General features: G+C 40.3%; 2 protein-coding genes across 5 annotated transcripts in view; one reads left to right on the top strand and one right to left on the bottom strand.

Annotated features, from left to right (window-relative positions):
- The window catches only part of LOC140202581 (uncharacterized), a 103,223-nt gene that overhangs the window by 55,835 nt on the left and 21,013 nt on the right, over window positions 1-26,375 (top strand). For 2 of the 4 annotated variants that reach the window (XR_011887129.1, XR_011887131.1), the window contains exon 1: window positions 3,140-3,264. The exons of 1 other annotated variant lie outside the window; for it this stretch is intronic. Coding sequence is in view for 1 of the 3 variants with exons in the window: in XM_072267610.1 (XP_072123711.1) it covers window positions 3,234-3,264; window positions 5,160-5,290 (162 nt within the window). In the remaining 2 variants the exon portion in view is untranslated. Of the gene's footprint in view, window positions 1-3,139; window positions 3,265-5,159; window positions 5,291-26,375 lie in introns of those variants that run through there. One more of the 4 variants, XM_072267610.1, reaches the window with a different exon arrangement.
- Window positions 235-2,693, bottom strand: LOC140202582 (small integral membrane protein 30). Its single transcript, XM_072267612.1, has one exon. The coding sequence runs from the start codon at window positions 2,664-2,666 to the stop codon at window positions 2,484-2,486; it is 183 nt and encodes a 60-aa protein (XP_072123713.1). The 5' UTR covers window positions 2,667-2,693; the 3' UTR covers window positions 235-2,483.

The following is a 26,375-nucleotide window of genomic DNA, read 5'->3' as shown; positions in this document are numbered from 1 at the left end:
ACTACAATAACCTTGCAAAAGTTGAGCCATGATTTTATTGAGCGATGAGCAGGCAGTAGCCAAATATCCTACATCTGCTTCTATTTTATTGTTTGTGGTCTTAAGCTAATGCATTTTATTTCTAACAAGTAACATCACAAGACTTCAAGAGATTAATTATCCTGAATTTGAGAAGAGAATAAAGGCAGATAAGAAGGTGCAAAAGGCCAATGCACACCACAAGCTATTAATATATTGAATGTACGTCCAATTACATTTTATTACAGTACTTGTCTTAGACATTTCTATTCCATTGATACAAGGATAATGTATCACAGTAAATGAACCAAAATATTCCTTGCGGCTGTTATCAAATGGAGTACTTATTGAAGGACGAATGGTTGACAAATGCAAAATATGACTTTATCAATGCTGTTCTCTATATGACTAACTATACAAGACTTTAATATAGATATGCATTGATAAGTTCATAAAATTAGCATTGGTAACACTAATACAATTACTTGACTCGCACATATTCCACAACAATCTTGTGTGCATATTACGCATAAAATTAATGGACTAGATCATGAAAATAATTCAGGATATGAAAACTACTAGTATAGGTGTTTGAGACTTAAAGAACAGGAAGTTTACAAGCTGCAAGTAGATTCAATGGAAAGTGGGGTCAATAAGAAAACTTCACACTGCCAAAGTTTTCAATCATCTGTATCTTTGTAAATAGGTAATCTTCAATTTCTAATTGAGTAATTATCACATTTAATAGATTCTGAAAGCAAAGCTTGAAACAAACACTATGCAAATGCTAATTAGGGAAATAAATTATCATATGAAGGCCCAATGTAGTATGTATAACTATTCTTCTTATAACCAAGCTCCAGGTAGTGTTGTAGCCTGCCTCACCCTAATTAACAATCACAGCAAACTCCATTTGAAGCTGGTTCACAGGGCATGGTCTTTTCTGAAAAATATAGCTTGGCAAACACAGATGTTTGAAATAGTTTGCTATCAGTTGAAAGTTTCAAAACCTTGTTGCATATTATCTTGTGTTCAACTCAGCCTGTCATGTTTCAATACATAACAGTGATTATTGGATGTGGTACACATTTTAAGTTGGCTTTGCAACAGTGTACTCTGCTGTTGGCAAGTGGCAAAATGTCAGTTAACCTGTGCTGTAGCCTGTACAAATTTAAGCCTGGGGCTGTTTTTAAGCCACACAATTTAAGACATGGGTTCTCAACCTGGTGACATGGACCCAGGTTAATGATAGGTTTCCATGGCATTAAAAAGTTGGGAACACCTGACTTAAGAGGTAGCTGCATCAAAATCACAGGGGAAACAACAGATTGTAGGTGCTGGAATCCGGAACAAAAAAAATACTGCTGCAGGAACTCAGCAGGTCAGTCAGCATCTGTGGAGGCAATGGGATACTCAATTTTTCAGGTCCTAATGCCGGGTCACAACCTAAAATGCTGACTTATCCCATGGTCCAGAAGCTTGTTTTAAATCTACAGGAATTCTGATCTGGATTCCTCTCTTGCTGTTTAAAATGTTCACTATCACAATTATAAAAATACAAGAGCTATATAAACAAATTTATATCATCCGAATTTATAGAACGGACAGCTGTAGTAACAAGTTGATGCCCGCCGAACAATTAAGTGATTAATGAACACGTTTTAAAACCAATTCTTCAAAGAAACACACCAAAAATTGATTCGTTGTGCTACCTTCACAAAAAAGGCAGATTCATACAAATCGCATAGTATTAAGTACTCTAGTCACTAAAGAAATCCACTGGTTGAAGACTGATCTCACCGTTTCTTTGTACAACTGACAGCAATGCAAAAACTAAGCCTACAAGGAAGCGTGGAACAAAAAGACTGCAAATGAACAGAAGTGAAACGTTATCGCAAACACTGGGTTTTCGCGACACCAGGTGGCAATATTCAAACTAAGGTGGGGGGTTTCAATAACCGAAACGTAACAGTTCAGCTCGAACACATGTCCAACTTTTACCCTGGCGAGATAGATTACTGAACGTTTTGCGCAAACATCCTTAGGTGTAAAAGTCCCAGTTTCTCGTCAGAAGCAGTGCGTGTTCCTGCGGGTAGCGGAAAAACTGAAGCCAGGACGAGCACTTCCGCGTTGTAATTTAGTTGCTGCTCCAATTCGGCCTTTGAGAAACTTTTAAACGTCACTTTGAAGGACTGCGAGCCAGCACACCTGGTCAATAGCACGGTCTCGGGACTTTAGGGAGGGTGGAGGGTCAGAGAGATCCAAAAGTTGTCGCCTTGCAGAGACGCCCATGTGGCTGGTTCAGGAGTGCAGCAGCCGGGGAAATGAATGGGGCGAGTCCCCTGCAGCGTCCCGGCGAGGAAGCTCGGCACGCCGGCGACCCCCTCCTATCTCTCTCGGGGTTTCGATAAACCGGTTGCTCTGGGGACCCGGCCGCGGCGACACTTGCATCTCTTTGGCTCGGCTCACAGCTGCCCGTTCCTCCTGCGGGCGTACCAGCCCAGGCAGGCGCACAGCCCCACCGTGCTCAGCGCCAGTCCCAGCAGCAGCGCCACCGCGTCCCCTCCGTCCAGAGCCTTGGCTCCCGGGACGGCCGCCAGCAACGTGACCAGCACCAACACCAACTGCAATCCCCACCAGGAAGCCATGTTGCATGTGACAGCCTGATCACTTGATCTCCTTCTATCAGATGATCACACTCAACTTCCGCCCTCAATTTCGGGGCGTTGCTTCCATTCAAAGGCGGTAGCGTGAACCGAGCGGCGAGCCGCGGCGCTAAAATCCTTTATGTTATGTTCAGTTTGTGTTATAACACTCACGCTTTTCATTTTGCCCTCTTAATGAGTAAACATTCCTGCAATATACACATTCAACCATCGACATGGACAATCGAACCAACCTGTTGCCTCCCCATAAAAAAACATAGAACCAGCAACTAGTCTCGTGCTATTTAATAAAACTGTTAAATAGTAGTTATTTATGTAAAGGAAACTGTTCTTTTTTTGTTCATTCCTGTCATCAATGATGAACAATAGCTCCTACCATAGGTTCGGAGGAGCGTTTATATTGTGTGCAGTTCTCCAGCCGGGGTTGTCTGTAACGACGCATGGGCAGTGGTATGGAATCCGGGATTATCACCCACAGCATCGAATCGGCGGAGCCGGATCTTCTGTCTAGGAGTTTAAACTTTCATCTGAAGGACAAAGTATTCTTCGATGCAGCTGATCTTTCGCATTACACTAGATAGTAAGCAACTTTGCTTTTGTTGGCAATGTAATACTTATTTTCTTCACATTCATTTTGGCCTAGACCGCATGCTGAGGATGACTTTACTTCCACTCTCTTTTTGAGGTGGCCGACGAGTCCCTGTGTAGGTAGGGTATGCAGACATTGCTTCGGGTGGGTTAGGAGTAGTTTGAATGAGTAGTCACTGAGAGTGTTGTGACACCTGTATCACCGTTTGGTTTCTCGCTGCCTCCTCCCTTTCCAACACCGGTTGCAGCGAATGGTTCGCACAGCAGACGAGATCATTGGCTGTCAGCTATTGACATTAAAATACCTGTTCATTGCCAGAGCGAAGAAAAGAGGTGAAAAAATTACTGTTGACTCCGCACACCCTATCAGTCACCTCCTTACTAAATTGCCATTCGGGAGACACTACAAGTCCTTCGCCATCAGGACCACACCATCTCCAAAGCTTCTTTCCTGCAGCCGTCCAGCTTCTCAACAAAAGCCACTGTGGTGTAATACCCTGACTGTCCCTGCACAACATCTGTTCAATGGTCTTTCCTGCTCTCCTTGTTCTGTTGATAATTATTGAGTCTGCTCATATGGTCATAATTATTTAAGTTTGGTTATTGATGTTTGTGCATGTGACCGTTCTGCTAGTTGTTGATTGCCCACGGCTGTTTGCACTATTGTCTTGTAAATTGTCGGCTTCTATTGCGTTGCGTATTATGGCATTTTTCTGTGCTTTATATTTGGCACGGAACCACAATTAATTCTGGTATGTTTCACATACAGTACTGGTAATAATGAAATGTGATTCTGCAAAGTACATGATATAAATAAAAACATTCATTTCTGATGGAAATAGGATTGATAAATCATTGCCAATCAGTTCCTTGGGATATAATGGGACTTCAGCAACAATCCTTATACAGGAGTATAAGAAATGCAAGATAACACTTCAGAAGGAAATCAGGAGGGCTGAAAGAAGACATGAGGTTGCACTAGCAGACAAGGTGAAGGAAAATCCTAAGTGCTTCAGATATTGTATATTAAGAGCAAAGGGAGAGTAAAGGATAAAATTGGTGCTCTGGAAGATTGGAGTGGTAATCTATGTGTGGATCTGAAAGAGATGGAGGAGATCTTAAATGGATGTTTTACATCTATATTTCCTCGGGAAACAGACAGAGAGTTTATAGAAATGAGGTAAAGCAGCAGTGAAGTCATGGAGCCTATTCAGATTACGGAGAAGGAGGAGGTGTTTGCTGTCTTGGGGAAAATTCAGCTTGATAAATCTCCAGGACCTGAAAAGGTGTTCCATTTGACCCTGTGGAAGGCTAGTGCAGAAATTGCAGGATCTCTAACAGATATTTAAAACATACTTTGTACCGGAGGATTGGAGGGTAGCTAATGTTGTTCCATTGTTTAAGAAAAGCTCTAAGAATAAGCTATGAACTTATGGGCCAATGAGCCCGACATCAATAGTGGGAAAATTATTGTAAGGTATTCTAAGAGACTGGATCAATGAGTATTTGCATAGACATGGACTGATTGTCAATGTGGCTTTGTGTATGCTAGGTTGTGTCTAACCAATCGTATAGTTTTTCGAGGAAGTTACCAGGAAAGTTGATGAAGGCAGCATAGTGGATGTTGTCTACTTCAACTTTAGAAAGGATTTTGCAAGGTCTCACATGGGAGGCTGGTGAAGAAGGTTTGGTTGCTTGTCATTCAAGATGAGATAGTAAATTGGATTAGACTTTGGCTTCGCGGGAGGAGCCAGAGAGTGGTAGTAAATGATTGCCTCTCTTGGGGCCTGTGACTTGTCACGAGCTGCAGGAATTGGTGCTGGGTCCATTGTTGTTTGTCATGTGTATCAATGTTCTGGATGATAATATGGTTAATTGGATCTGCAGATTTATGGATGACACTGGACAGTGAGGAAGACTATCAAAGCTTGCATCAGGATCTGGACCGGCTGGAAAATGGCAGATGGAATTTAATGCAGACAAGTGTGAAATATGGTACTTTGGGAGGATCAACCAAGGTGGGTTTTACACGGTGAGCGGTAAGGCTCTGAGGAGTGTGGTAGAATAGAGAGATCTGGGAATACAGATCCATAATTCATTGAAAGTGGTAGTCACAGGTAGATAGGGTCATAAAGAAAGCTTTTGAAATATTGTCCTTCATAAATTATTGAGTGCAGAAATGTTGAAGTTGTATAAGATGTTAGTGAGGACTAATTTGGAGTATTGTGTGCAGTTTTGGTTACCTACCTAAAGGAAAGATATCAGTAAGATTGAAAGAGTACAGAGAAAATTTACAGGGATGTTTCCAGGACTAGGACTTGAGTTATAGAGGAAGGTTGATTAGGTTAGAACTGTATTCCCTAGAGCATAAAAGAATGAGGGGAGATTTGATAATGGGTTACAAAATTATGAAGGATATATATAGGGTAAATGAAAGCAGGTTTTACCATTGAGGTTGGGTGAGACTAGAACTGGGGATCATGGGTTAAGGTTGAAAGGTGAACTGTCTAAGGGAACTATGAGGAGGAACTTCTTTACCCACAGCGTGGTGAGAGTGTGGAGCGAACGAGCTGTCAGCACAAGTGGTGGATACACGGTCGATTGCAACATTTTAAGTACATGGAGGGGAGGGGTATGGAGGGTTATGGTCCAGGTGCAGGTCGATGGGACTTGACAGATTAATAGTTTGGCATGGACTAGTTGGGCTGAAGGGCCTGTTTCTGTGCTGTAGTGTTCTATGACTATGGCTCTATAATCCAGTAACAGAACATCCATTTGGAAGGTCACAATGATTCCAGGAATTTCACTTTTGTTGCTATACCCAAATCCATACAAACTTTAATAATTTTCTATCAACACACATCAAAGTTGCTGGTGAACGCAGCAGGCCAGACAGCATCTCTAGGAAGAGGTACAGTCGACGTTTCAGGCCGAGACCCTTCGTCAGGACTAACTGAAGGAAGAGTAAGTAAGAGATTTGAAAGTGGGAGGGGGACATCCAAAATAATAGGAGAAGCTCTTGGCTCCATCCCTCCCCCTCCTGTCTTCTCCTATCATTTTGGATCTCCCCCTCCCCCTCCCACTTTCAAATCTCTTACTAACTCTTCCTTCAGTTAGTCCTGACGAAGGGTCTCGGCCTGAAACATCGATTGTACCTCTTCCTAGAGATGCTGCCTGGCCTGCTGCGTTCACCAGCAACTTTGATGTGTGTTGCTTGAATTTCCAGCATCTGCAGAATTCCTGTTGTTACAATTTTCTATCTATCTTTTTGTTTGAACTAATTTTCTTGGTTCATCTTTTCCATAATGTGAGCCTCTGACTTGTATATCCTACCTGTTAGTTGTTCAGTTCTTTGTGATAAACCACACTATGGTTTTGACACCTTCCTGCACTCCATCACAATCCTGGGAGAAATGGCAACATCTTGGAGTGATACAAAGAAATGGAGGCAAGGCAGCACATTCCTCTGCTTCACATCCAGGAACTGAACTCTCTCATGTACATCATTCAGAAAAATCATCCCTTAGGAATCAACTGATTGACCTTTCCAACATCTGCAGTTGAATATTTAACTTATGTTTTAACTATCAGAACAGAACGTACTGCATTAGATTTGTTCTACTTGTAATGCTATACAGGACCATGGAGAGAAAGATCTGCCTATGAAAGCTGATTTATTTTTAGAGGAATTTAAATAAGAATTCAAGTGAGGAATTCAAATCTTAACTGAAAGTATCATGGAAGATCCAGAACAATTTGGGAAAGCTATCTCTCCATTTCAGTGGAAGCAGCATTATTTCTGGGGCGACTGTCTTGGTTGTCTACTGAAATTACAGTGCTGCACGGAAGCAAGGACGACACTTAATGTAATTCCAAATAAATTGAAATGTATTTAAGACCCCACCAATGAAAAATACTTGCAGCCAATTTTTATTGAAGAAAATAATAATGATGTAACTTCAATGAAGGTATACCTCAGCAATTGGTCCCATTGAGGAATATAATTCTAATATCTTAATAGATGCCTCAAAAACACATAGAAAGTATATGTAACTCAAAATAGATGGCAAATAATACTCTAACTGAAGAAATTAATGTTTCAAAGTTTGTGTCAGAAACATGTAAGGGATAAAATTCTGCCTCTTGAAAATTTTAGTGCTTTTTCTAGATAATTAAGAGGGTCTGTTCTGTCTCCTGCGTTTTATTTCCACATTAATTGATATTAGCCAAATAAATTGTGTTCTAAGAGACTATATACATTCATTTCCATGTCAAATACATATTTGCATTGGTTGATTGTTTTTGGAACAGTTTGTCAAATAAATAAGCCAATAAATTTCTATATACATGTATTACTTATCCAAGATATTTTATCAAGTATGCTTATGTTGGGATTCCTATGACTCTGACTGTACACTGGACATACATAATCATTTTATACTTTATTGACTGAATGCTGCGATTGTAGCAGGATTTTGCAGATTGAATATTGTGAAGTATGTACAAGCGCTATCGAAAATTCCTGTTTATTATTTTGACGGCAGGCAACACGATCAATGTCCTCCTACTGGTTAAATAGAAACCTGACCATTTTGATTTCTGTGGGGTGTGTTACTTAACACCATTTATGTAATCTTGCATGATTTTCCCATGTGGAGAAAATTCTAGCTGCCTTTGAGGGAAAGAAGTTGAAAATGCAGTTGCTGGTTAATGGTTAGTAATCATGAAAGGGGAAATGGAACAATTTAACTGGCATAGGCAGATGTCCTATTGAGCTCTCCGGTTACTCTGGTAAGTAGAATCCCCATCCTCTACAGCAGGGGTTCCCAAACATCAAGCCAAAATGATCATCATAATGAATCTCTTGCTGCATTTATTTAAAGCCACGTCATTAGGTCTGCTTGTCCTTTCAGCGGGCAGAATGGAAAGCACAGAGTGTACGACACATTTTACTTGCCGCTTGGCTAGGTTGTGTAAGTAACCAGGTGTTACACTAAATGAGTTATTTTGACAAACTGTAAGAGAGAGACTTCAGTTGGTTATTCACCCACCTTGTACCTGATGGGCTATTTAATTAATCATGGGTTACTCGCGTTTTAGTTCCATCCACTCGCCTTCATTTCAAAATCTGTGATATCCTTGCCAACTAAACCTTATTAAATTTCAGTTTTAACATTTTCTACTGAATTGATATTACAGCTTTATTGGTGTGGGGGTAATTTGCAATGGGATACTTTACATGGATTTATTTGTGAAGAAATGTATCCTAATTTCACGGCTGAAATAATATTGGTGATGACACCTTTACTGACTCCCCCATTTGAAGAGATACTGCTTTAATCTATCCTATCAACTCCCTTAATATATTAGTCTAATGAGATAGCTCAATTAGATCACTCTAACCTTCAGTGTTCATAGAAATGCAAGGCAAGCTGATAGAACTTGTCCTTGTAACCATACTTTTTTTGCTGGTGTATCATTCTGGTGAATTACTGGTGTGTGCCTTCAGATGCAGAGCCTAGATGTCAACGTGTCATGCCTGGTGGGGCCAGCTAATGTTGGTGCATAGTTTTAGTAGAACTTCTACCTCTTTGTATTCTAGCTCATTTAAGATAAAACCCATCATACTGTTAGGCCTTCAATATTTTCCTTTACCCATTTTCCAACTTTTAAGGCTTTCTTTACCTCAAACCTAAAATATTATTTATCATTCACAGTTTCAAGCTTCTTCCCCTTGGAAAATATCCTCATGTATGAATATTCCAGAATATTCTGCACTGGATTTCACCTGTCATTGTTTTGCCCACTCATTAATCCTATCAAATCTCTTTGCATTCGTATGATCCAATTAATAACCTTGTCAACAAACCTAGATATAGGGAATCATGTTCCATCATGCAAACCTTGTTTAAGTATGATGAAAAATTTGAGAGACCAGTACAGACCCCTCAAGGATGCTATTTGTCACAGTCTGCCAACTTAGATGCCTGTTTTATTGTTTCCTAGCTGAAAACTTATTCTTTGTTCCAGCTAATGGATTGCCTCTAATTTTAAGTCTTTATATTTTTGTCAACTGATTATTAAGTGGAGATACAGGAGACTGCAGGCACTGGAACCTGGAGTAACAAGCAACTTGCTGGAGAACTCAGTATGTCAAGCAGCATCTGTAAAGGGGGAAAGGCTGACGTTTTGGGTCCTGATGCAACCTGAAACATTGACAATTCCTTCCCCCTCCACAAATGCTGAGTTCTAACACCACATTATTCCTTATGTGGAACATTATCAGATTCCTTCTTTAAAAACAATAATTTAAGGTTCAGATAGACACGAGTTGCCTTTCAGAGTTTTCCACATGCAATCACGGGCAGCACAGTGGTATAGATGACAGAGCCACTGCTTCTCAGCTCCACTGACCTCTGTTAAATCATGATCGTCAGTGCTTTGTGTGTTGTGTGTGTGTGTGTGTGTGTGTGTGTGTGTGTGTGTGTGTGTGTGTGTGTGTGTGTGGCCAGGTTTGGACATTCATCCTGTAACTCTGAGGGTTTCCTCCTGAATGCCAAAAATGTGTAGATCAGGAATTTGATTGGCCACTGTAAAAATCCTTGAAACTGCCGCTGTTAATTGACCACTGTAAATTGTCCCTGATGTGTAGGTAAGTGGTAGAACTTAGTGGCGCTGATGGGAATGTAGAGAGGATAAAGTGGGATCAGTGTAGGTTTACTGTAAATGGGTGTTTGATGGTTGGCATTGACTTAATGGGTTGATAGACCTTTTTCTGTGCTTTATCTCTACAATTAATGGTTTAGGAACAGTTTCTTCTCCGCCATTAGATTTCTGAACCGTTCGTGAACACTAGCTCGCTATTTTGCTCTATGATATTTCTTACTGTAATTTACAGTAACCTTTATGTTTTTACACTGTACAGCTACTATAAAACAACATTTTTCACAACTTATGTTCATGATAATAAGTCTCATTCTGGTTCTGATTCAATGTCCGACAATTTTAGTCCATTTTCTGCACCAAAGTAAATCCTCTATTTACATCACTCTTTGATGTGGGTTTCAACCTCCGGCCAATGTATGCTGCTCGGCATTCACTGGGATTGCTGTAAATGCCAGCCAAACTGAGTCCCAGGTGGTGTTGCACAGGAGGAGTATCCGTTTGGGTTACCTGGAGAGATTGGCATTAGCAGAACACTCTGTTCACAATGGCCATAGAATTGATTTTGACAGCACCAAACTACTGTGCCACGCCAATGGCTTTTGGGACCACCTGGTAAAGGAAGCAATTGAAATAAAACCAGAGGAAAAGGACTTTAAAGAAGATGAAGGTCTCCCTCTAAGTAAGAACTGGAATTTGATTGTAAACAAGATGGGAGAGTGGAAACCTGATTGGATGAGGGCCAACCAATCAGAAAGGACAGAACACTCGGGTATAAAAACCACCAGACTAGAGTTGCCCAGGCATCAACCCTGATGAAGGTGGCTGAGTTTGTATTTGAAACATTGGTGAAAATCAATACCTGTACTCGGCTGGAAGCCTAAGTAGAGTTTATTTGTTTAATTGTCATTTTCTTTGCAGTTTAACAATTGATTATCTGTTTGTATTTTACATAATTACTTATATACAAATAACTACTTTCTATAATTCCAACTTCCACATTACAGTTTAAATTCCTCTAGTGGTTATACAAAGTATAATTCTGGAAAGCTCTGGAAGTTTCCTTATTCTGCAATACTTAATAAGTGCTTTCTTATTTGTTGACTTGGTACTACAGTATTCGAATCAATGCTTTTTAATTTGTTGTCTCATCTACACATTTGAATGGAATTTTCTTTATCTAAGTAGTATAAAAATACAGTAACAATTTTATGCTAGGTGCCATCTTTAGTTTCTTCCTCTTGTCTCAAGTGGTAAACCCCTATCACTGGCTGTTTCAATTTCCCTTTGTTTTATTAATTCAATAAAATGATCATGAAGCAACAAATTTTGTGCCTCTTTCCTGACTTCTAAATGAACCTTGGATCAAAAACATCAAAATCCAACACATGTAAAAAACATTTTGTAAAAACTGCAGTTGGGGTAAAAAAAATATATTGGAATTTATTCTCAATTTATTTCAGTAATGTACCTTGGTCAAACCCTACTTAGAGTACTGTGTTCAGTTCTGGTCACCTCATTATTGAGAGAGTGCAGAGGAGATTTACAAGGATGTTCTCTGGTTTGGAGGGCGTACCTTATGAGAATAGGTTGGATGAACTTGGCCTTTTCTCCTTGGAGCGACAGAGGATGAGAGGTGACCTGATAGAGGTGTATAAGATGATGATGGTCATTGATCATGTGGATAGCCAGAGGCTTTTTCCCAGGGCTGAAATGGCTAACATGAGGAGCATAGTTTTAAGGTGCTTGGTAATAGGTACTGAGGACATGTCAGGGGTAAATTTTCCACACAGAGAGTGGTGGGCGCTGGAAGCAGATCAATAGAGTCTCTTAAGAGCCTCTTAGGTAGGTACACTGAGCTTAGAAAAATACAGCGCTATGTGCTGGGGAAATTCTAGGCAGTTTCTAGAGTAGGTTACATGGTCGGCACAATGTTGTGGGCCGAAAGGCCTGTAATGTGCTGTAAATTTCTATGTTCTATGTTCTATGTTTTTAATAAATGTGATTTGAATGTTGTTGCTTTGGGACTTCCAAGCAATGAGCAGGTGTTTGCTGAAATTGGGCCAGCCTTGCAGCCATTTTGAAGTTGAAACTTACTCATTTTGGAAAGCAAACCCTCACTTTAACTTGGTTTTCGCTCAACTAGAAATGGTCAAAGATAGCAATCAATCCTGGCTGCTCTTATAATGAGCTAGAAGCCAACTACAGACCTACGTTTGGTAGGACAATCCTAGGTTAAATCTTACTGGAGGCCATTTAAAGAAAATCAACAGTGGGATTTAACTGTTCAGATTTGAGTTCCTGTAAATCAGAACTGTTACTCTAAAATGGGCTTATGTTACAGGTTATTTTCATTGGCTTTTTCCTGCCAAGTTAGCTTTGTAGGTTTGTGATCAAGAGTTTAAGTTAGAATAATGTTTGTTGTTGCATTTATAATTTACAACATGAGCATCCTGATGGAACTCCCATCATTTTTCTGTAACTTGAGGAAAAAGTTGTGAAATTGAGAGTTGTTAGTCTGCCTTAGTCATGCATAACAAACGAAACACAGGCTGAAAAAAGTTTTTTTTTACACACATGTGACAATGTAGATATGTTAATCAAAGAACCCAATCTTCTTTCTTGTATCACTCCCACCCAACTTCATAGTTTTGTAAGTTTTGCCTATCAATTAGCAGTCTTGTTTTAAGTGTTATGGGAGTAGATTTTTAGCTTGATTTCCAGAAATTTAAATATCATTAAGGTGATTTCAGTAGTGGATGAAATTTCATGAGATTAGCTTTATGCCAGGGGTCCACTGACCCCTTGGGTTAATGGTAGGGGCCCATGACATAAAAAAGGTTGGGGACCCCTGCTTCACACTGAAGTAATCAGTTTTATAGCCCTCCTCTTAGTTTTTGGCAGTAAAATAGCTTCTCAAAAAGCATATTTTCTAAATTACTTTGGGGGGGGGAGTGTATCTCAACTTCAACAGTACTCCTTAGTGATGATAATCCAGTGTACTATGTAGTTCATAAATGTTATTTACTTTCCAGAATCTCTTGCAATAATGTGAAGTGCCCCTGCACTTTATCCATTCAAGTGAAAAAAACACTTTGCTTCTCTTCAAAACTTCCATGATGAAGTTCTAGTGAATCTTTATTACACCTTTCCATGCCCCAAGTGAACCGATCAATGAATGCCAAGAAATACTTGGAATGTTACAATCAAGGCTTAAAAAAACAAATGAAAGAATCTGCAGATGCTGGAAATCTAAGCAACGCACAAAAAATGCCAGAGGAACTCAGTAGACCAGGCACACTTTTGTGTGTAGTCAATGTTTTGAGCTGAAACCCTTCAGCAGGACTGGATAAAAAATATGGGTTGTCATGTCCCCATTAATTTTATGTATTTGTTTAATTTACCACTTCGCTGAAAATGGCTTCAATTGATTAGGCAGTAGCTTACCAGTTTTATCTCTGTGAATACAAAATTGACTTTCAATTAGTTGGCTTTCAATTAGATACGTTAAAAGAAGGTCATATTTAGTTTTAGTTTCAATACGTCTCTTAGATGTTTCAGGATCAGGTACCAAAGCATATTTATGGTCCCCCTTGAAATTATGACACTCTTAGAGAATTTTATTCTAAATTGTATAGTTCTGACTCTGTCAATGATAGTATTGCAATGAATAATTTTTTAGATCAATTAAATATTCCTAATCTTTCGATAGATGATCGTAGGCAATTGGATCAACCTGTTTTCCAGGAGGAAATTGCTCAGGCTATTTGAGAGTTTCATTCTGGGAAATCCCCAGGACCCGATGGATTCTCTGGAAAGGTTTATAAGGCTTTTCCCTCCTTGCTTATACCACACTTATGTTCTATCGTTACTGATTCCTTTAAGGTAGGAAGACTACCGCAGTCTTTTTACGAAGCTTCCATTTCCCTCATTCTCAAAACGAATAAGAATCCTACTGAATGTTCTTCGTATAGACCTATCTCTTTACTCAATTTTGAGACTAAAATTTTATCTAAAGTGTTGGCTCGCAGACTTGAAAATATTATATCTTCTATAGTTTCGGATGTTCAGACAGGTTTTATTAAGAATCAATATTCCTATTTTAATATACGGCATTTGTTCAATGTTATGCACTCTCCATCTAAGGAAATATTGGAATGTGTGATATCTTTGGATGCGGAGAAGGCTTTTGACAGAGTTAAATGGAACTTTCTATTTACATCCTTAGAAAAATTTAATTTTGGACCTAATTTTATTCATTGGAAAAAATTATTTTTTTTTACCTCCCTCTGCTCGGGTCCTTACTAATTTTCAGAATTCTAAACCCTTTAAACTCCAATGTGGAACTAGACAAGGTTGCCCTTTGAGCCCTCTGCTTTTTGATTTGGTATTAGAACCCTTAGCAATTGCTTTTCTAGAGTCTAAAGAGATCACTGGTATTTTAAGGAGAGGTACTATTCATAAAGTGTCGCTCTATGCTGATGACTTATTCCTTATCATTTGTGTTCCGTTTACTGACTAATTTTAGTCATTTCTCAGGATATAAATTAAATTTACAGAAGAGTGAACTGTTTCCTTTAAACAATTTATTACCAACTGATAATTAACCTTCCTTTTAAAATTTTAAGAAAACAATTTACTTATTTAGGAGGAACAATTACTAAGAATTATAAAGATTTATTTAAGGAAAATTTTCTAAGTTTATTGAATTATGTTAAAAAAACACTTTCTAATTGGTCGCCTCTCTCTTTATCACTGATTGGCCGAATCAATTCTATTAAAATGAATATCTTATCTAAATTTATATACCTTTTTCAAGCTGTGCCTGTTTTTATTCCTAAATCTTTTTTTGACTCTTTGGATTGAATTCTTTCTTCCTGTATATGGAAGAATAAAAAACCTTGTATAAATAAAGCTCACCTTCAAAAAACCAAACAGAATGGAGGATTTGCCTTACCCAATTTTAGGTTATATTATTGGGCAGTTAATATACGTAATAGTACATTCTGGATATATTACATTAACCATGAGAATTGCCCTATATGGGTTTCTTTGGAAGTCAACTCTGTTATAAAGTTTTCCATTATTTCTTTACTTGGATCCTCGCTTCCTTTATCTTTAAATAAACTAATTGACAATTTGGTGGTTAAACATACATTGAGGATTTGGTTACAGTTTAGAAAACATTTTGGTTTATTGAGATTCTCCCTCTCAAGTCTCATATTTTCTGATTGTTTTTTCAAACCATCTTTAATTGACTTAACTTTTAAAGAATGGGATAGATAGGCTATTAAACAATTTCAAGATTTGTTTGATGGAGGGAATCTCTCTTCTTTTGTGCAACTTTCAACGAAATTTAACCTTTCCAACACTCACTTTTTTCGATACTTACAGATTAGAGATTTTTTAAGATCTCAATTACTTACATTTCCTACAAGTCCAGATAAGAATATAATAGATACAATTTTTAATCTGAAACCCTTTGATAACGGTTCAATATCGTACATTTATGTTCTACTGTTGGGACTGAAAATGGCCTCTTTAGACGAAATTTAAGGACACTGGGAAGAGGATTTACAGATTTTCATACCTGATGAGAGCTGGAAGATTATTTTAAAATTGATTAATTCTTCATCATTATGTGCTCATCATTCTTTATTACAATTCAAATTGCTACATAGAGTTCATATGTCTAAAGATAAGCTTTCCTGTTTCTATGCAGATATTTCCCCTCACTGTGATAGATGTGCTAATGGAGTGGCCACACTAATTCATATGTTTTGGACATGTCCGAGCCTTGAAAAATTCTGGAAAGATGTATTTCAAACTTTTTCTGCACTTTTCAATGTCAGCTTTAAGCCCAATCCTTTGACTGCCATGTTTGGTATTATTGAGGATAGTACTACAAAACTGAAGCCATCTAATTTGCGGGTGCCTTGATCTAGAGAAGATCCATTGTTCGATTTCTGGTTCTAAATATGATTTTCTTATGTTATGGGGACCCTTTCTGACTTATTTTCACATTTTTGAACTGTTATTAAAGTATGGATCTGAGCCAGTATTATTATAATATCATATGGTAAGGTATTTTTCTTTTTTTTTTTTTACCAACCAGCTCATTTTGGTAGTGGGGGTAGATTTTTTAAAATAAAATATAATTATTTTATTTTATTTCATTTCATAATTCAATCTTTTTTTATACATGATGTTTTGGAATATGGGATACTGTGATCATATTACTGTGATTTAAATGTAGTGTAATTCGTATTATTTACTTGTATCCTTATGAATTTTTTATTTGTATTCATGTAATTTATATAATATCAATAAAAATATTGAAAAAAAAAGAAAAAATATGAGGATCAAAGTTGTAAGGTGGAGGCCAGGGGAGGAAGAAGCACGAGGTTAGGTGAAACCGGGAGGGGGTGGGTAGGGGTGAAGTAAAGAGCTGGGAAGTTGATTGGTGAAAGCGATAAAGGGCTGGAGAAGGGAGAATCTGACAGGAGAGGACAGAAGGCCATGGAAAAAAGAAAAGGGAGAGGTGTACCAGAGGGGGGTGATGGGCAGGTAAGGAGATAAGGTGAGAAAGGGAAAAGGGAATGGGGAATGGTGAAGGGTTGGGGTGGGGGGGGGGGGGGAGGCGGCATTACCAGAAGTTTAAGAAATTGATGTTCATGCCATCAGGTTGGAGGCTGCCCAGACAGAATATAAGATGTTGCTCCTCCACCCTGAGTGTGGCCACATTGCAATAGTAGGGGAGGCCATGGATGGACATATCAGAGTGGAAATGGGAAGTGGAATTAAAATGGTTGGCCACTGGGAGATCCCACTTTTTCTGGTGGATGGGGCGTAGGTGTTCAGCAAAGCGATCTCCCAATCTATGTTGATTCTCACTGATTTACAGGATGCCGCACCAGGAGCACCGGATACAGAAGGTGACCCAAACAGACACACAGGTGAAATGTCACCTCACCTGGAAGGACTGTTTGGGGCTCTGAATAGTAGTGAGGGAGAAGGTGTAGGGGCAGGTGTAGCACTTGTTCCACTTGCAAAGATAATTGCCAGGAGGGAAATCAGTAGGGAGGGACGAATGGACAAGGAAGTCACATAGGGAATGATCTCTGTGGAAAGCAGAAAGAGGGAAGGAGGGAAAGATGTGCTTGGTGGTGGGATCTTTTTGGAGGAAGTTAAGAAGAATTATGTGCTGGACCCGGAGGCTGGTGGGGTGGTAGGTGAGGACAAGAGGAACCCTATCCCTGGTGGGGTGGCGGAAGGATGGGGTGAGGGAAGAATTGTGTGAAATGGAAGAGATCCGGTTGAGGGCAGTGTTGATGGTGAAGGAAGGGAAGCTCCTTTCTTTGAAAAAGGAGGACATCTCCTTCGTTCTGGAATGAAAAGTCTCATCCTGAGAGCAGATGAGGCAGAGATGGAGGACTTGAGAGAAGGGTGGGAAGAAGTAACAGGGTGGGAAGACATATAGTTCAGGTAGATGTGAGAGTCAGTGAGTTTATAATAGACATCAGTGGATAAGCTATCTCCAGAGATAGAGACAGAGAAATCTAGAGAGGGGAGGGAGGTGTTGGGAATGGACCAAGTAAATTTGAGGGTAGGGTGGAAGTTGGAGGCAAAGTTGAGGAGCTCTTTACGGGTGCAGGAAGCAGCACCAATGCAGTCATTGATGTAGCATAGGAAAAGTTGGGGAGTGACACCAGTGTAGGCTTGGAACAGTGACTATTCCACATAGTCACCAAAAAGGCAGGCACAACTGGGACCCATGCAAGTACCCATGGCTGCCCCTTTTCTTTGAAGGAAGTGGGAGGAGCCAAAGGAGAAATTATTGAGAGTGAAGACAAGTTCTGCCAGATGGAGGAGATTGATGGTGGAGGGGAACTGGTCTGGTCTGGTGTCCAGAAAGAAACAGAGCTTTCAGGCCTTCCTGGTGAGGGATGGAGGTGCATAGGAACTAGACATCCATGGTGAAAATAAGACCTAAAAAGAAGGCCTAAAAATGTGTTTATTGCCACAATCCCCATTTAGCATATCAGAAACAAAATCTAGAAATATAAGATCAGTAAAGCTAACCAGGAAGCCAAAAACCAAACTTGCAATGAGTTTACTGTTGCCCTTGAAGAAGAGAGACCTATCAACCTGTTTACTCTCCTGACTGCCCTCTGGTGGCTCATAAAGCTGCTCTCTTATATCAAATCACAGGAAAGAGAAGCAGAGATGAAACTAGGGCGTAAATTTCAGCTGTTTCCAAGGCATTGAATTTGATCTGTTGATCCTTCCATTAACATCTGGAATTCAATGCCAAAGCTGGTACTGTTGAATAACAGACTTATCAAGTTGCAGGATAAAATAGTTATCTCATGGATTGACACAATTAGCCAGAATACCAAACTATATCATCAGCATCTCTGTATTAGTCCTTGCAACAAGACAGTGACACCAGCGGGACTAAATTAGAGCTTAACTTCAAGATATAGTTCGACCTACCTGCACATGCATTTGCAGTAATGGCTGAATAAGTAAAGAGTGCAATATATTACTTGTGAAAGAATTGAATAAAATTAACTTCTATTTAATGATTTTTGCATTGGTTGTGGCTTGTTGATTGGCTAAGAAATCAAGAGCCTCTATAAAGCTATTATCACTCTCTTCACAGAATGAAGTACGATTTGATTGATGAAAAGTGGGCCGTGGGAGTCTGACCCCGTTTAATAGGCTCACTGTCGTTGTGTGCTTTCCATGTAGTTGAAGAGTGTTTTATTGTTAAAAAAAGACAAGCAACAATCTTGTTCAATCTCTCAGGCTGTCTGCTCCACTCTTGTTAAATATCATTTCTCCGAAGAAAGCTTTGAATGTCCCCCTGAACTGCAGATTTTATGGATGGTACAAAGATAGTTGGAGGGGTGGTAATATGGAAGTAAGGAGTCTGCAGAAAGACTTGGACAGATTAGGAGAATGGGCAAAAGAGTGGCAATTGAAATACAATACAGGGAAGTACACGGTCATGCAAGAAGGAATTCAGGCATAGACTATTGACTAAACAGGGAGTGATTTCAGAAATCAGTGGTGCAAATAGGTTTTGGAAGGCCATGTCAAGACTTCCTAAAGATTAACCTGCAGGTTGAGTTGGTAGTAAGGAAGGAGTATGCAATGTTAACATTAATTTCAAGATGACTAGAATATAAAAGTAAGGAAATAATGCTGCGGCTTTATAAAATATTGGTTGGAACACATTAGGTGTATTGTGAGCAGTTTTGGGCTTCAATCTAAGAAAGGATGTGCTGGCATTGGAGAGGGTCCAGAGGAGAATGATCCCAGTTATGAAATGGTTAACACATTAGCAGTGTTTGATACTTCTGGGCCAGTACTCACTGAAGTTTAGAAGAATGAAGGGGATTTCAAAGAAACCCATCAAATATTGAATCATCCAGATGGAGTGGACATGAAGAAGATGTTTCCAATAGTGGCAGATTCTAAGACCAATAGAAGGATGTCCCTTTAGAACAAAGATGAGGAGGAATTTCTTTAGCTAGAGGGCGGTGATTCCATGGAATTCTTGCTGCAGATGACTGTGGAAGCCAAATCATTGGGGTATACTTAAAATGGAGATTGATAGGTTGTTGATTAGTCAGGACATTAAAGGTTACAGGGAGAAGGCAGGTGAATGGGATTGAAAGGGAAGGTAAATCAGCCATGATCGAATAGCAGAGCAGACTCAGTGGGCCGAGTGGCCTACTTATGCTCCTATGTCTTATAGACTTGTGGTGTGTCTTATAGTGTGTTGGTGTGGGTTCCGACAATAACCACATCAGTTAACTCATTGACTCAAGAGTACATTGCTTTGTGGATCCAGAACTGACTTGCTGACAAAAGGCAAAGAGTGGTTGTAGATGGGGCATATTCTGCATGGAGGCCGGTGACCACTGAGTGCCTCAGGGATCTGTTCTGGGACCCCTACTATTTGTGATTTTTATAAATGACCTGGATGAGGAAGTGGAGGGATGGGTTAGTAAATTTGCTGATGACACAAAGGTTGGGGGTGTTGTGGATAGTGTGGAGGGCTGTTAGAGGTTACAATGGGACATTGGTAGAATGCAAAACTGGGCTGAGAGGTGGCAGATGGAGTTCAACCCAAATAAGTGTGAAGTGGTTCATTTTGGTAGGTCAAATATGATGGCAGAACGTAGCATTAATGGTAAGACTCTTGGCAGTGTGAAGGATCAGAGGGATCTTGGGATCCGAGTCAAAACTGCTACGCAGGTTGACTCTTTCGTTAAGAAGGCATACTTCGCATTAGCCTTCATCAATCGTGGGATTGAGTTTAAGAGCCGAGAGGTAATGTTGCAGCTACATAGGACCCTGGTCAGAGCCCACTTGGAGTACTGTGCTCAGTTCTGGTCGCCTCACTGCAGGAAGGACATGGAAACCATAGAAAGGGTGCAGAGGAGATTGACAAGGATGTTGTCTGGATTGGAGAGCATGCGTTATGAGAATAGGTTGAGTGAACTCAGCCTTTTCTCCTTGGAGCGATGGAGAATGAGAGGTGACCTGATAGAGGTGTATAAGATAATGAGAGGCATTGATCGTGTGGATAGTCAGAGGCTGTTCCCCAGGGCTGAAGTGGCTAGCATGAGAGGGCATAGTTTTAAGGTGCTGGGGAGTAGGTACAGGGGAGATGTCAGGGGTAAGTTTTTTATGCAGATATTGGTGAGTGCGTGGAATGGGCTGCCGGCGGCAGTGGTGGAGGCGGAAACGATAGGGCCTTTTAAGAGACTCCTGGATGGCTACATGGAGCTTAGAAAAATAAAGGGCTATGGGTAAAGCCTAGGTAGTTCTGAGGTAGGGACATATTCAGCACAGCTTTGTGGGCCAAAGCGCCTGTATTGTGTTGTAGGGTTTCTATGTTTCTGTGACTCATGTTGGCTCATTCCAAAGCAAATAAATGTCAGGTCTTCGGCTGTGATAAAGTGACTCCACCGTAGGCCACAGTACCACTGTTCTGGAAATTGATGTGCATCTATGGTCTAATCAAATTCTTACAGATGAGGTGAAGAGCAGGCGGAAGTCACCTATGATAGTGTTTCCAGGATGATACTTGGAACTAAAATGAAGGAAATAGTAGCTCCTGGAAAGTCCTTCTGGAGTGAATTACCACATAATTGGGATTGACAGTGGCAGCAGTTCAATGATCTGATAAGATATTCTAGATTGTGTGTGTTAACGTTTAAAGCAGTGCTTTGAATGCACTCTCTTCAAACACAAGCAGCTGCAATACTCACATGCCTCTGACATTAGCTTGGCCATAATGAAACAGTCGTAGCTATTGCATCAGATATTTAAACTGCTTCTTTTTTCTCCTGCACTGTTCCAAACTTTGAAAAGAGCTTTAAATATATGTCAATGTGCATGTTTGATACTTTCCATGTGCATATGAATGTGATTAGCTATTCAGAGTCCTTGCGAATGTCAGTGTGTCTGGACGCCAGCAATGCCTAACAGCCTGTACCTAATAATTGCAAGATAACTGGAAGTCCATGTCACAGTATGCTTGATTCTGTTAAGCAGCTTTCTTAACAATAACTTATACCAGAACACTGTAAGAGATAGGAGCAAGATTAGGCTATTTGGACTACTGAGTGTGTTCCACCATTTCATCATGGCTGATCCATTTTCCCTCTCAACCCCATTCTCCTGTCTTTTTTTCTGTAACCTTTCACACCCTGACTAATCAAGAACTTAAGTGCACACAATGACCTGGACTCCACAGCAGCCTGTGGTAACGAATTCCACAGATTCTCCACCCTCTGACTAAAGAAATTCCTCCTCTCCTTTGTTCTAAAGGACATCCTTCTATTCTGAAGCTGTTATCTCTGCTCCCCCCTATCCTCTCCACATCCACGCTACCTAGGGCTTTCAACTTTCAATAAGTTTCAATGAGATCCCCAATCATTCTTCTAAACTTCAGCAAGTACTGGCCCAGAGCCATCAGGTGCTCCTCATAAGATAATCCTTTCATTCCTAGAATCATTCCCGCGAACATCCTCTAAACCTTCTCCAGCACATTCTTTCTTGGACAAGGGGTCCGGAACTGCTCACATTACTCCAAATGTGGCCTCACCAGTGCCTTATAGAGCCTTAGCATTACATCCTTGCTTTAATATTCTAGTCCTCTTGAAATGAATGCTAACATCACATTTGCTTTCCTCACCACAGACTCAATTTGCAAATTAACCTTTAGGAAATCCTGCACAAGGACTCTCAAGTCCCCTTGCCCCTCAGTTTTCTGTATTTTCTCTCCAATTAGAAAATAGTCAACACTTTCATTTCTTCTACCAAAATGCATGACCATACTCTTCCTACAGTGTATTCCATCTGCCATTTCTTTGCCCATTTTCATAATCTGTCTGTCCTTTTGTAGCCTCTCTACATCCTCAAAACTACCTATTCACCTATTCATTACATAGTCATACTATGTACAAACTTTGCAACAAAGTCATCAATTCCATCATCCAAATCATTGACATATAACATAAAAAGAATTGATCCCAACACAGACCTGTGTGGAACACCATTAATCACCAGCAGCCAACCAGAAAAGGCTCCCTTTATTCCCACTCTTTGCCTCCTGCCAATCAGCCACTGCTTTTCCATGCTAGAATCTTTCCTGTAATACCATAGGCTTGTAGCTTGTTAAGCAACCTCATGTGTGGCACCTTGTCAAAGGCCTTCTGAAAATCGAAGCACACTACATCAACTGATTCTCCTTTGTCTAACCTGCTTGTTATTTCTTCAAGGGATTCCAACAGATTTGTCCGGCAAGGTTTTCCCTTAAGGAAACTATGCTGACTGCGGCCTATTTTATCATGTGGCTCCAAGTACCCTGAGACTTCATCCTTACTAATTGACTCCAACATCTTCTGAACTACTGAGGTCAAACTAACTGGCCTATAGTTTCCTTTCATCTGCCTTTCTCCCTTCTTGAAGAGTGGAATGACGTTTGCAATTTTCCAGTCTTCCAGAACCATTGCAGCATCTAATGATTCTTGAAAGATCATTACTAATGCTTCCATGATCTCTTCAGCCACCTTCTTCAGAACCCTGGGCTGTATACCATCTGGTCCAGGTGACTTATCTACATTCAGACCTTCTAGTTTCCCCAAGAACCTTCCATCTAGTTACTTCACACACTTCATGACCCCTGATACCTGGAACTTCCACCATACTGCTAGTGTCTTCACAGAGAAGACTGGTGCAACTTACTTATTCCCTTTGTCTGACATTTCATTGCCCCTATTGCTACCTCTCCAGTGTCATTTCCTAAGAGTCCGATATCCACTAGTCAGCTCTCTTTTACACTTCATGTATCTGAAGAAACTTTTCATATCCTCCTTAATATTATTGGCTAGCTTACATTCATATTCCATCTTTACCTTCTTAATGACTTTTTAGTTACCTTCTGTTGATTTTTAAAAGCTTCCCAATCCTTTAACTTTTCACTAATTTTTGCTCTATTATATGCCCTCTCTTTGGCTTTTATGTTGGCTCTGTTAGCCAACTGTTAGCCACAGTTGTGTCATCTTTCCTTTAGAATACTTCTTCCTCTTTGGGATGTATATATCTTGTGCCTTCTGAATTGCTTACAGAAATTCCAGTTTTTGCTGCTTTGCCATCATCCCTGCCAGTGTTCTTTTCTAATCAATTCTGGCCAACTCCTCTCTAATGCCTCTGTAATTCCCTTTACTCCACTGTAATACTGATACATCTGACTTTAGCTTCTCCTTCTCAAATTTCAGGGTGAATTCAATCATAATATGACACTTACCCCTATGGGTTCTTTTAACTTAAGCTCTCTGATCAATTCTGGTTCATTGCACAACACCCAATCCAGAATAGATGATCCTCTAGTGGGCTCAACCATGAGCTGCTCTAAAAAGCCATCTCGGAGGCCTCTAGAAATTCCCCCTCCTGTTGTAATCCAGCACCAACCTATTACCTGCATCCCCCATTACTATTTTAACATTGTTCTTTTGGCATGCATTTTCTAACGCCCGTTGTAGTTTGTAGATCTGTTTGGGTGTCTGCATACAAATCCCATCAAGGTCTTTTTGTCGTTCCTTAGCTCTATCCACAATGATTCAACATCTTCTAACCCTATGTCACCTCTTTCTAATTACTTGATTTCAATTTTTACCAGCAGAGCAATGCTGCCTCTTCTGCCTTCCTGCCTCTCTTCAATATAACGTGTGTCCTTGGATATTAAGCTCCCACCTATAATCTTCTTTCAATCATGATTCATTGATGCCTTCAACATCACACCTGCCAATCTGCAACTGTGTTGCAAATTCATCTACGTTATTATATAACAACTTCAGTACTGTATTTACCCTTATCGATTTTGTTGGCCTTTTACGTTGCAACTCATCCTGTTGACTGCAATTTTGTTCTATTAACAGCCGCTCCTCACTACATATTAGACCATAAGACAAAGGAGCAGAAGTCGGCCATTCGGCCCATCGAGTTTGCTCCGCCATTTTATCATGAGCTGATCCATTCTCCCATTTAGTCCCACTCCCCCGCCTTCTCGCCATAACCTTTGATGCCCTGGCCACTCAGGTACCTATCAATCTCTGCCTTAAATACACCCAATGACTTGGCCTCCACTGCTGCCCGTGGCAACAAATTCCATAGATCCACCACCCTCTGACCAAAAAAATTTCTTCGCATTTCTGTTCTGAATGGGCGCCCTTCAATCCTTAAGTCATGGCCTCTCGTACTAGACTCCCCCATCATGGGAAACAACTTTGCCACATCCACTCTGTCCATGCCTTTCAACATTCAAAATGTTTCTATGAGGTCTCCCTTCATTCTTCTAAACTCCAAGGAATACAGTCCAAGAGTGGACAAAGGTTCCTCATATGTTAACCCTCTCATTCCCGGAATCATTCTAGTGAATCTTCTCTGTACCCTCTCCAACGTCAGCACATCCTTTCTTAAATAAGGAGACCAAAACTGCCCACAGTACTCCAAGTGAGGTCTCACCAGCACCTTATAGAGCCTTAACCTCACATCCCTGCTCTTATACTCTATTCCTCTAGAAATGAATGCCAACATTGCATTCGCCTCCTTCACTACTGACTCAACCTGGAGGTTAACTTTAAGGGTATCCTGTATGAGGACTCCCAAGTCCCCTTGCATCTCAGAACTTTGAATTCTTTCCCCATTTAAATAATAGTCTGCCCGTTTATTTTTTCTTCTGTTTGTAATCCAGCTACCTCACCTTCGGCACTATCATCTGCGTTTCCTACGAAACTTCTTGCAATGAAATATACGCAGCTCAGGACACTAGTCGCACCATGCTTAGCCTTTTGATTCCTAACTTTATCTGCAGTCTTACCAACATCTGGCTCCACAACCTCTCTACTAACTGTTCTGACATTCTGGTTCCCATCCTCCTGAAACTCTAGTTTAAACCCCACCATGCAGCATTAACAAACCTTCCCACTAGGATATTAGACCCCCAGTTCTGGTGCAAACCATCTCTTCTGTACAAGTCCCACCTTCCCTGGAAAAGATTCCAATGATCCAAAAATCTTATGTCCGCTGTCCTACACCAACTCCTTAGCCACGTATTAAACTGTATAATCTTCCTTGTTCTGACCCACCAGCGCATGCCACGGGTAGAAATCTTGAGAGCACAACTGTGGAGGTCCTGCCCTTCAAGTAGCTCCGAACTCCCCGAATTCCCTATGCAGAGCCTCATCACTCGTCCTACCCATGTCATTGATACCTACGTGGACCATGACTTCTGGCCATTCACCCTCCCACTTAATGCTGGGGACTCGATCTAAGATATCCCAGACCCTGGCACCCTGGAGGCAACATACTATCCAGTATCTTGTTCTCGCCCATGGAACCTCCTGTCCATTCCCCTAACCAACGGATCCCCCATCACCATAGCATACCTCTTCTCCCCCCTTCCCTTCCGAGTCACAGAATATACACAGAAGTGACCATGAACATAGACTCAATGGCCACTTTATTAAGTACAGAAGTACCTAATAAAATGGCCACTAAGGGAATATACAAGTCAAACTGCAGAAGCGGCCGAATGATAATTAACTACCCAAGGAATACTGAATAGGGTGTTGTAATGGTATTGGTTTTACCGTTCGCAGAGCTGTAAAGTCAAAAGAAGATTTTAAGTCCTATCCGATTATAGATTTCTACATGTACCCTCAGTATAGGGAGGTTATACTGTATCAACCTAGACTTTAAAGACTAGCTTATGTTCCTGTCTAGTCTCTGTGGTGAAGTCTTGCTGCAAGTACCCACTATATAAGTGGTGGGTCCTCCCTTCCTACCAAGGAAGAGATACTTCCAGCTAACAAAGTAGTTCAAATACAGTTTATTTTATTTTTATTGAAACATTAT

Source organism: Mobula birostris, chromosome 9 (assembly GCF_030028105.1).
Source record: "Mobula birostris isolate sMobBir1 chromosome 9, sMobBir1.hap1, whole genome shotgun sequence".
NCBI classification, from domain to species: Eukaryota; Metazoa; Chordata; class Chondrichthyes; order Myliobatiformes; family Myliobatidae; genus Mobula; species Mobula birostris.
Note: the sequence above shows the minus strand (reverse complement) of the source record. Positions and strands in the feature narration are given on the sequence as shown.

Bases quoted from the DNA above. Each gene is read 5' to 3' on its own strand.
- LOC140202582 (XM_072267612.1), bottom strand. From the start codon at position 2,666: ATGGCTTCCTGGTGGGGATTGCAGTTGGTGTTGGTGCTGGTCACGTTG.